General features: G+C 40.3%; 2 protein-coding genes across 4 annotated transcripts in view; one reads left to right on the top strand and one right to left on the bottom strand.

Annotated features, from left to right (window-relative positions):
- Positions 1–651: 651 nt before the first annotated feature.
- On the bottom strand, positions 652–11,046 carry dkk3a (dickkopf WNT signaling pathway inhibitor 3a). The gene is made up of 8 exons (XM_035682296.1): positions 10,801–11,046; positions 5,169–5,446; positions 4,792–4,911; positions 4,647–4,706; positions 3,630–3,722; positions 2,659–2,803; positions 2,402–2,558; positions 652–2,300 (listed from the first exon to the last, which is right to left on the bottom strand). Exons 1-8 carry the CDS (start codon positions 10,832–10,834, stop codon positions 2,213–2,215), a joined length of 975 nt encoding a protein of 324 aa, XP_035538189.1. The 5' UTR covers positions 10,835–11,046; the 3' UTR covers positions 652–2,212.
- mical2a (microtubule associated monooxygenase, calponin and LIM domain containing 2a) overlaps positions 6,870–11,770 on the top strand; it is a 44,792-nt gene continuing 39,891 nt past the window's right edge. For all 3 annotated transcript variants that reach the window (XM_035682294.1, XM_035682292.1, XM_035682295.1), the window contains exon 1: positions 6,870–7,028. The gene's annotated coding sequence lies outside the window, so the exon portion shown is untranslated. The remainder of the gene's footprint in view (positions 7,029–11,770) is intronic.

Raw genomic sequence — 11,770 nt, 5'->3', positions numbered from 1 at the left:
CAGTGCAGAGCTTATATTTGACAGTTTTAGCTGTATGCAAGTTAACATCCAGCACAAGTATATTGCTATAATCACACATAGATCATGTATTGCTTGCATTAGTATTACAGCCTAGATGTTGATGTAAACACACTGCTGTACATGAAAAACAGAGCACAAGCGAGCAACATGAGGTGTTTACAGGCCTTTTTCATAGCAGATATTGCTATGTTACAGTAGGAAAAGCACAACTGCTCTATTCTATACAAGTGTCCCAGTAAGCTATGACAGTAAGCAGCATGCACAATACCAGGACCCTGAAACTGAAGCAGCTAAATGGAATTCATCCATAATTCATTTTATTATTTATACCTGTGCTTTTTCTACTGTGAGATATCAAAATGTCTTCCCATTTTTTTCCCTGATGGTCTCTTGTTCACACATTATCATTTTGATTAGTACACAGAAGTTGCTGACGTGATTTCCATTAGAGCGCCACCTGCCCAGAGGACTAATCAGCCAAGGTATTATATCTGTGTCAGTGTGCAGGGCCTTAAAATGTGTGAAAGATGCCCACACTCAAGAGACACATATTATGATTTGAGGTTCACCGGAGGGCAGCTGTAGGAAAAGGCCGAAAAAATACCAGTATAAAAATAAAATAATTGTTGGTGAAATGACACAATTTAGTTTATTTGGTACACCTGCACAATCTCAGGCAACCCAGTTGCTTTACAACCAATCCTATCTTTGTGATTCTTGTAATGGTGACTTTGAGTACAGAATATTACAAACACCCATAAACACACCAGTGCAGGTGTACCTAATAAAATGGTAACTCAATTTATGCTTCTAAAGCTGGGGTATGCATTGTGCTGCACAGTATTCAGCTCAGTGGACCAAAACGTAGAGCATTATTACAATTTAAGCTTTGCAGTATAAAGAGTAGTAATAGAACCCCTTTTTGCTCTATACCATTCAGCTGAATGTCTACAAGATTCGTCTCAATGGCCAGCAATTACTATCCTGTAACTGTGAAAGATCTGAACTGACCTCGAGACAGCCATCAGATAACCATCAGATTTATCAAAACAGGTTAGAGTAATTCACAATCAACCTGAAGGCAGTCAAATAAGTTACTGTTTTGATCGTATATTGGTTATTTTCTGGTATGTTAATAATGGATATGAGATACTGCTTGAAAGACAACAGTGGACTTGAAATAAAGTAATACAGATTAAGTATGTATATAAAAGAGGAGAAAAACACATAATAAATACATATCCATACAAACAATGTACATGACAGAATAAATAACAACATGGCATGTTGGACAGTGTTTCCTCTTGTCGTGTCATCTTGGCAAAAACAAACCGTACCACTTTGGAACAAAGCAACATGAGGATCTTGACATTGCTAGGAAGCAGCAAGCAGCAAGGTTTGCCAAAACATTTTCTCAGGAACAATGGGGAAGAGTGCAGAAGAAAAAAAGCTTAGTTATAAACAACTTTAGGATATTGAAGCGGCTAGAATTAGATTTGCTCTTAAGCAATATGAGCAATTGTTGTAGTCCAGTCATGTTCACAGAAACCATTACCAGATTTAGAAGGACCACACCTGTTCTGCTGACATGTCATGGTAGTGTTGACGTCCTTTAGATGAATATAAATGTGTAATGCTGAGGGAAGTGATCCTTGCTACTCCAAACATTTATTATAGCCTGCTTCTGTGACACTGTTTTATACAGTACACAAAGAATGATTGTATCTGGTTTCTTTTTGTTCCTAATGCACAGTAAATGCAGTGAGACTGCAAACTGGGTGGCTCAGACTTTGCTCTATTTTATTCTCACAATTTTAAACAGTGAGGTGAGAAGTTATTGAGTTAATTTTATGGCTGGGAATAGCATTAGATAAGGATTAGAGTTACAGTACAATATAAAGAGCAAATATTCAAGAAACCAGTGTTTAGTATCAATGCAGCAGATATAGTGTTTCCTGTTTTCTGTTAGTGACTTTTATATCGATAGTTTCAGAAACACTGATTGTGAACCTCAGGTCTCAATTAAAGCAAATCAAATAAATATATTTTAATACATTTTCCATGCTTTTGCCACTTTGGATTGAGCTGGCAAACAGAAGGTGCTATAGTACTAGTACTAGTAGATTCTTTGCAACAAACTGGTGTCGGTGGAGACCTCTGTCTCGTTGTTCAGAAGGCAATATGAATTAATTCAGATTATATAGTCTATCTCTGAATATAGTGTGTCTGTCAAGTCCTCTTCACTCGAGTCTTCTCCATTAAGGCACATGGACCCTCGCCTGTCAAATAAATGCATGTAAAACTTTAATATCTTGGATTTATTTGAATAAAATCATTCAAGATTTAAGACATTCTGTGCTATTAAATGTGCTGCACTCACCCCAGGTGCTGGCAGTGGAGATCTCCTGCACAGGGGCAGTATTTTGTGGGTCCCTCGTTCTGTGTGTCCCAGGACAACAGCTCTACCAGGTGGTTGGAGGCACCAAAGCAGCGCTCGCGTTCAATGGGCTTGGCCGAGCAGACAGGGAAGAGCAGGGCTGAACACACACAAAAAAAAACCCACACACAGATACATTTTCTAAGAGAATGCAGAGAATCGCTGAGCAGCATATACTGCACTGTGTGCTCGTACTGTACCTTTATGGAACGCGCAGCAGAGGTCTGGGTTGCAGTCAGTCTGGTATTGACAAGTGCTGCCAGCCTCTCCTTTTGTTGCATTTTGACTGCACTGACCCCATACACACAGCTGTTCACCACAGCACTCCTCATCCTTAGTGCAGGACTGAAGGAAGAGAAAAAATAGCTTTCATTGAAAACATATCTCAGCAAGCATCTAACACTTCAGCAGACATCTTTCATCTAATCCAGATATTCTGTGTAACGCTGATGTCACAAAAATGAGAACACCGCATGCAGTTCAAAAAGACTAAAACTCACCAGAGCATAAATTACATTATTGATTCTGCTGATGCTTTTTTGGTTAAATATAAATGAGATGAGCAGGTCAACTGGTTTCTGATAGCGTTCCTATTCCTAAATACCCTCTATGAATTGTTAATTTGGGGATACGGCAAACAGTGTTCTGGTTATTTCCATGCAGAGTTTTTCAGTGCAGCACTTTTGACAAGACACAGATCCTGTCCTCTGTGTATTTATTATGCCTGTAGTGTACACTGTACCCTTGTTTGGCAGACAGCCAGTATCTCTATCCTTTTGCGTTGCTTTTAACTCTGCTACACCAAGGCTAATTCATCCAGTGATGACACAGAACCAGCAGTAATAACTGAGTCTTCAATAAATCCAATGGATGAGTCTCTACAGAGAAGGCTCTCATTACTAATATTCCTTTTGTTCTAAACGTCCTTTGAGTGAGAAGAGGGAAAAGAAGAGCTCTTATTTAACCTTGACACTTGCTGTTGTTTCATGTGAAGCTCATAGGACAGAGTGTCCACAAACAACACACTCCAATTACACTTGTGGACACACTGCAATGCAGTCGAAGTGAAACCCCAGCTGCCTGGAAGTGACTGTGTGTGTTTGAAAGTGACTGATAAAAAGAGCCAAAAACAGTGCAGGTGCTCATATAAAGGTAACTTGGGTTCACTTACCATATCGATTGCTTTGCAATGCAGACACTTGGCGTTGTGCATATCATAAAGGCAATACCTTCCCTTTCCACAGTCCTCATCAGTCATACATCCCTAAAGAGAAGAGAAGGGAAGAGTTATGTCAGGGTGCTTCAATCTTTTCTAGCTCCACGGTTTAGTCCAAACATTCTCAGTGCACCAGCAACCAGAGAGCTGATCTGCATATCATGTGACCCCACATTCAAGTCCCATGGTAGAGAAACTCTGGATTTAATACACATTCAGGTCACAGTGTTTTGTCCAGAGTGCAAAATGAAGAACTAAATAAATGTAGTGTTTAGCTTTCATATGCTTGCAGCTAATTAAGTAGGGAAAAAGTCCTGTAACATATTTATGAAGAAAGAGGCGCCTCCTCCAGTTTTATTTTTACCTCTTGTAACTAGGACAGACTCTTCTCCCAGAGTTACCATGTAAACAGCTATTGACCTCTGCTTACAATATACCGAAAGTGATGATCCACATCATGATAATTTAGATACATATATCAACTGTGCTGTAACACTCTCAGCCAAATAATTGAAGTTATCAGAAAACAATGTTTCTAAATTCGTGTTGTTGCATAAGAACCTCTTCTGTTAGATGTTTTAACCCTGAAAGTGAGTTTCAGTTATAAGAAGCAAAAGGATACGTCATCACTTATTTATCAAGAATTTTGTACAGTCATCATTTTGATAAAGGCACTTGAGCTGCATGTCAGCATCTTTTATTTTCAACTTTAATTTCACACATGGTGCAGGCAAATAATGATTAGGGCTGAATGAAGACACGCATGCACGCTGTACATCCTACACACACTGTTTCATTCATTCGTAGACGTTATGCAAGTGGCCAGTGGCTGTGATGCTTCTACCAGACATTATGCAATCTTGAGGCCTTTTCCTGTTGAGAGATTCAAACAAAGGTCGTATGAAAAACAAGAGTTCTATTTTAAAGATTGATTTTCTTACCGGACTATGTATCACTTAAGGCTGCACTTACATGATCAATATTGTTCCCCAGGTCACTGGACTGGACGGCTGTGGTAATGTTGTTTGTCTCCTGTGTGAAGGTGGAACATCTGTTAAGTTTCATTCACAAAAAGAAAACATATTTAGAGACTTTTGCTGACTGTTAATAAGCCTACCTGGTCTACTGAGGTGTGGACAGATTCACTGTCAATCACTTTATCAGAAGCACTTTCATTGTGATGACTTGGAGGAAGGTTATTGGGATGAGGGCTGAGACTGACGCTCTCGTTGTTCCTCTAGAGGGATTGGAGACATTATCAGAGCTAGATTTCAGGTAAAAAGATGCATTAAGAAGTCACTACCATATTCCAGCTCCTTCCACTGCTGCCTCTGCATCTAAGCTACTTCTATCTACAAATTGAAGTGTTTTCTTCCTTTCAAAAAGATCCTCTAAATACCAGCCAATAACTTGAACTTGTCTGCAGCAGTGAAATAACGCCATGTCATGTAAAAAAAGCAAGATGCTGACTGAGAGGTGCAACTGGCTGCCTACTTGGTGAAACGCATCCTCGGGCTTTGGCTGCGGATCCTCGGGCAGCTGCTCCACTTCCACAAACATGCGGTCCAGCTCCGTTTGTCCCTGCTGGGCGGAATTATCCTCCAGGATGTGACTGATGCCCGAGTCCACTATCTCAGGGAGGATGCCATTGCAGACTGCTGCGAGAGCCAAAACTAACGGGACGACTCGCATCATGCTGCTGGTCCTGCTGCTGCTGCTGGTCCTGCTGCTGCTGCTGGTCCTGCTGCTGTGAGGAGGGTGTGGCGAGGATGCTGAGGAGCACAAACAGCGTCACCACAGCGGATGAGGGGGGGTCAGCATGGCCTCATACATGTGAATCTCTTCTAACACCCCCCTAAACAGGTGAAACCTTAACCACATTAGCCGGTTTCAGCCACTCGCTCCTGAATGGCTCGTAGGTGTTTGCAAACTTGGTCAGGACACCTCAAACAGTTCCGGTCAAGTAGCTTTTTTTCCCTCCCCCTTTTCTTTTTTAAAATTATTTTTTGGTTATTTTATTTGCAAAAGCAAACAACACATGGACAGACATAAATCATAAATTTGTTAAATAAATTATACAAGGTAATTTTTTTTACCTTTTGACAGCAGGTAACCATAGTAACAGTATTTTGGCTTCAAAGTAGTTAGCAGTTAACTCTAACTTGAGCTAGCTTTAGTGGTTCACTAACTATGAGCTCACATAGCTAACTAGTATTAAGAAGCAAACTTTAAAAAGTCAACCATCCTGTCTGTAGTCAGTAGGTTAGCCTATATCACATTATATATTATATAAAGACTATTTTCCAAATGACTTTATCCTCTACAACTCCTCTTCTAACGCTAATTCAAATTCAGCTAAGTTACATAACTAAGCTGTTAATGGAGGACAGAAACTGTGAGTCATAGATGTTACATGTTTTATACCCATAATATTTGAGCAGTTTTCATTGGAACAATTCTCTGGCAGAGAAATAGTAACTGTACTGACATTTTGCTGTTGAAAAAAATAAAAAATAAAACTCCATTGTATCTCCATTGACAAATTAAACCACAAACCATTTGCCACTGCAGTTTCCTACAGCTTTATAACTTGGGCCAACCAATACTTTGGACCTGTAGTTTCATAGTCTGGACACAAGATGGCGCCATTCGCTTCCATAGGAATTTCATGGACTCCAGATACCAAATATCTGTCTGTGTGGGTACACGTTTGCAGTGTTTGTTCAGTGCTTTTGTCCATGTGCTGCTCAGGCTGCGCTTTCTGCTGACACTTTGTAAAATATATAATGTGTTGACTAACTGCGGTCCGCGGACGTATGGCGCCAGGTGGTCTCATGCTAAATGAGGAACACCTGAAAACTCAAAGTATTGTAACATAATGAGGTTCCCTTCTTCACAATCGCTTTTGAGCTATACCTGTTTTCATAATCTTTACATTTTAATAGGTTTATACCTTTTCAAATTTTTAGTATTTAATTATCTAGCTCCAGTTGCAGTCCACACATATTGAATTAAACCCCATAAATCCAATCTGTTGTTTAATTAGCAGCTTCTACCTGAGGGGCGGAAACTCGCAGACTTATCAGAAGACCGTGGGTGGTCGGTTAAGTAGTAAACTATGTGTTTGGCATGAGAAAAGTCTGAATCGTCTGGATTAAACAGCCGCCACAGTAGCTGCTCAGGGATGTGTCCGACTTTTAGAGCACCGCCCTCAAACACTGGACTCAGCTGTAGAGAGAAACTGCTGCCTGTCAGGCTGACTGAGCACCGACACACCTCACACACAAAGTCCAGGACCGTGTTTGACTGGAGACACTGGAAGGAGGAAGAGTTTGGATTGGCTTGAGACATGAGGTAGGGTTTTATTTATTTTTATTTTTTTAATACACCTTGTAGTTTTTTTTTTTGTCTTTCTTAAACAAGTGAGTGGTGTGAGACACCTGACAGAGCTGCTGTTTTCTTTGTTTGATAAAAAATAAAGACATGTATGGCAGTAGTAAGTAACAAGGGCTGTACTGGACAACCACACAAAGTTATATTAAAAGTTCTGGCACAGGGAATGAAACACAGGCGATCACCAAGCAGCCCACGGATCACTGTATGAACTCTAAACTGACACTGGCCACTAGTATCAATTACGCTGATTGTGAGATAATTGTGATTTGTTATGCTGCCATTTGGTTGTAGGCGAGGTGTCATTGTTTCTGGTGAGTTTGGAGGTTTATGAACACGTGTTTTATTGTGAAAGCGGTGATTAAACTGTGTCTGAGAGAGGAGTCAGACATCTGGGCTTGTCTCTGCTCCCTGATAACAAGAAGGTTATCTCCACTTCAACAGCAAGCATGCAGTTTTTGGTATGCCAATGATTACGCCATAGGAATCTTTTGATTGCCAGTGTAGTTGCTTTTCATACATGCCTCAAGGCAAACTCATTTAAAACTGGACTCACAGCCTTTCTGTAAGTTCAAAGACAGTAAAAAAAACCAAATAAACAGGTCAATGTAGGTTATACATCCCTCACCAAGGCCACCATGAACTAAAAGCGGTCCTGTAAGTACAAGTTAATAGAATCTGCATGGTTGTTTTTAATGCTTTTCAGCCTTTCTGAGGACTGACTCCACCTGCTCGGGGCTGTAAATAGCCCTCAAGCTGTCTTTAGGGGTTGTAGTGACACTGACTAATAAAGAAAGGTGTGGTGTTGACAGGCTCTACTGTCAGGTTATGGAATGAAGCTCAGTGAGTGACAGAAACTGCCTGTAAATGTTTTCTAGTGGGGTTAATATGCAGCTACTGATCAAATACGCAGACTTTTAACCTGCGATAAACACTGGATCCCGGATGAAGCAGGAATAAACAACCAGTCTCAAAAAGGTTTTCGTAAAAAAAATACTTTATGATTAATCTGTGAGGCTTTATAACTTATGCAGCAGTGCTAATCTGCTTCTCCCTCTTCCACGTTTCAACATACCGCATGAGCACTCAGTCTGGTATGATTCATTCGTCTTGCAAGATGATGCATGGTTCTTTCAGCAACATGTTTAGGGAGGGTCAGTAGAGTCATACAAACAGTGCTATTTCTCCTTCCCACTGCTGTGTGAGCAATCATTTCCTGTGTACTTTACAACTGTGGAAGATACCTTTTCTCCATCAAGGTCCAAACTTTATTACAGAGAGGCTCTGCCAATGAACGTGCTAACATGTAAACAGTGTTCATACATATAGTATCTGGTCTCTAGCCCAGACGCTGATGGTCTGTGTGATTTATGCTCATGGAGATCAACAACCTTCTTTGTGCATAAACATTCAACTGCAAACCACATTATTCTCCTCTTGCTGGAATTTTCCTCTCAGTAAGGCTTTTTTTTTTATTCATTCATGTGCTATAATATAAAATATGGGGGAAGTCACAGTAAACAGTGTATTGCTCGATAGGATCAATAGAATTTTTGAGAATGCTTTACTAAACAGTGTTTTTTTCCCTAAATAGCTGCAAGGCTTATGTGTTCTAAACATGCTCCATAATTACAGGTTTAACTCTGAATCGTGTTCTTCTCTTTTCAACAAATACAGTTGCCTTAGAGCTAAGAGAATATACAAACATCACGAGCGTACAAGGCTGTATATTACAGCTGTGTGAACGAATGTAACTAATGTCTCTTGTATAACACAAAGAGAAACCCGTGTAACAAACCCAGTGCAGCAAACAAATTCAGTTGACATTTACATACAAACTTCCACATTTTTCAAACTGTCCTTTGACTGTTGCTGCGTTAGTCGCTTACGACTGCAAATTCTTGTGCCAGCCTTTCATTTTAAGTTTGTAATTACCAGCTTTACTGGAGTTTAACTTAACGACAGTATGTGGAGATAAAAACAGCGTTACAGAAAGCTGCACAGGTCCCCTTAAGCATGCAGCCAAACAGGGGCCTACAGTAGGATGATGCTGAGGAAAAATCTAAAAATGGATGTTAACTACCCCGTCTTTTACATATCTTGTTGACTGTAGATAACACACCGAATCATTTCAGACTCTCGCTCCTATAAGTCTGTGCTGCATTTGACTTATGTAAGACTACTCACCTGTAAGATGCACGGTTACAGCTTCTTGTATACATGTAAAGATATAATCAGTACTAAGAAATGTGACACATATACATATTTAACATTTTAGTTTAAGAAACAACAAATATTGTAGTTAAAGAGATACATAGATAAGTATATAGATCAAACAATTAAATGGAATTATCAATGAATTCATGTCCTAGTGAATGAATGAGTGAGTCACTTAATAAATCAGAGTAATAACGATATGTGGGGACGTCATGCTGTGGATGAAAACAATGTAAATGTATTTCACAAAGCCCAATGAACTGACTGTGAATGGAAGCTTGTACTCGATATTGCCAGGGAGGTGTTATAAACTTTCTCCTTCCTCTCTGCAATATGTTTCCTTCCTTGTTCCACAGCATAAAAACGGACATGCGTCTAGGCATCAGCCACAAAAAACAGAGAGAGGAACTATGAGAGAAAGGTGGGGCATGTTGTTCCCTGTGGCCTGTTAGTCTGCAATCAAACAAAACCTTTGCTGCTCTATCAAAAAACAACGTTATTTCTGCTTTTGTAAAGGCTGTTGCCATATTGCGAGATATGTTGGGACATTTTACATCTTAACCAATAGCACACTTAAAGATGGAGCCACCGAAGGAGGTACAAGGAGACTTTGCTGTGGTAAATTCACCACAGGATGTCATTAACACGTCCCATCTGGCAAATGGAAACCTATCCTAGTCATGCTTTAGAATCACAGAGGTGGAATTTTACAGAGGCTGCTCTCCTCTGAGCTTTGATCTGGACAGGAAACCAGACGCACTCCACAGGAAGAGTGTGGATGGGAGTGCTGCAGCACTCAGAGCTTTTTGAAATGTAAAATAGGGCATCATATCTCTTTTCCAGTGCATCAGCATGATTCAGTGAACTACCAAAAGCGCTCCAGATGTCCGAACATTGTCCTGTAGTTTTGTGAGAATCCTTAGTCTGTGTTGCTACCGGCTCCTGCTCCTGTTTACCATAGGTGAACCCAGAGCACTTCATTGTCATTGGGATGAACTTTGTACATTTTTGTGCCTGATGTTGTCTTGTTTACAGGGCCTCTTGTTTACAGGGCCTCTTGTTTACAGGTCCTTGCCCTGTTGATATCTTTTCAGGTCATATGCTGTTTTCTTATGCAACATGATGCTTGTCTATTTTGAGCCTGGCTTTACTGATAGTTGGCTTACAGAATCTGCTATTCCTGCTAGGCTGTCATCTAAACCTTCACTGTGCCCCCCTGTGATATTATGAATGAAAGTTGCTCCCAGATCTTTGACCCTCAGTGCCAGTCAGTTTGCAGTTTGTCTTGTGGTATATATATATATATATATTTACTACATTTTTGATGCTTAGGGGCACCCATATTCAGTAATTTGTAATGTTCTAATGGAGATGTGATTCAGTTTTCTTTGTCATTAATTTTTCTTTATCTTAGAACATTGGACACACTCACTGTTATGATAACAAATTCAGCCGACTAATTCATTGTAACACACGAGCATGCGTAGTTAGAGTCAGAATAATTGTTCAAGCTCACTGTGTCCAGATAAATCTTCATCCAAAGGAGCCATGTGGTGAGCACACCTCGAGGGCCAGACAGCCCTGAAGCTTCACAAGCCTGCTCCTGTTTGTATAAATTCACAGTTTTCTCCTCTGAAGTTGACTGACATTTACCGCCTTCTGCCAGTGTTTCTACCTTGCTCACGACAGATCTTCTTTTGTTTTGGCACTGCTGCCCGAACACGCAGCCAGATTTCAGAGAGCTGAGATAATACTGTGGAGCTCTGGGGCCTGGTGAAGGGCAGAGCCGGCGGGCTGAAGTCCACATGAGTGTACTGTTTTCTGAGGCACACTGCCTGCTTATCAGGCCTACAGAGGGTTCCTTCCTGATTTTCTTCAGTCCAGTTTGTAATTACTGTTGCTGGCTGGCTACACTACAGTATGTGCATTTCCCAGCACTCCCATTGTTTTCCTTGTGTTGTCAGCTTCCTATTGTATTCTGATAGCCTGAAGCTATGTGCTGTGCAGAAACAAATGAAGACATTGCGTCACTGGTTTGACACTTGGTTCAGTGTCTTTACAGCTTTGTCAGTATCAGAGCTATACTTTATGTTCTAAATGAAACCAGCCAATGCAAGTAGCTCTGGCAAGCACATGGTCACTTTTCGGGTGTCATACTGTAAATGTAGTAAATGAATTATTTTGGGATAAGAATGGCTAATTAATGTTAGTGTATAGTGTAGTGCTACTAAAAATGTATTTTTGCTAAAATCCGCAGTGTCACAGCTGTTTTAGGACATTATTTAGCTTTAAAAAAAAGTTAAACTATACATTTCTGACCTATTTTTAAAGATTTCAGTCTTAAAGAGAAAGGATGTGGCTTGCGGGCTGAGTGGCACAGAGAGGGTTAGGAAGTTGGAAAGTAACACATTGTTGGTTTTGTATGGGATTTGTTGACAATATGAGAAATGTAGAATTATGCCAGCTTTGTCCTGTGAGACTTTACT

The sequence above is a fragment of the Morone saxatilis genome, unplaced genomic scaffold (genome assembly GCF_004916995.1).
Source record: "Morone saxatilis isolate NCDOM2014 unplaced genomic scaffold, NCSU_SB_2.0 Contig11, whole genome shotgun sequence".
NCBI classification, from domain to species: Eukaryota; Metazoa; Chordata; class Actinopteri; family Moronidae; genus Morone; species Morone saxatilis.
This window is presented reverse-complemented; position numbering and strand designations above follow the sequence as displayed.

Coding starts and splice junctions, on each gene's coding strand:
- dkk3a (XM_035682296.1), bottom strand. CDS start 10,834: ATGGCTCCTTTGGATGAAGATTTATCTGGACACA. Junction 4,707..4,791: donor TCCACACCTCAGTAGACCAG/GTAGGCTTATTA, acceptor ACCTTCACACAG/GAGACAAACAACATTACCAC. Junction 2,804..3,629: donor ATTGCAAAGCAATCGATATG/GTAAGTGAACCC, acceptor CTCTTCCTTCAG/TCCTGCACTAAGGATGAGGA.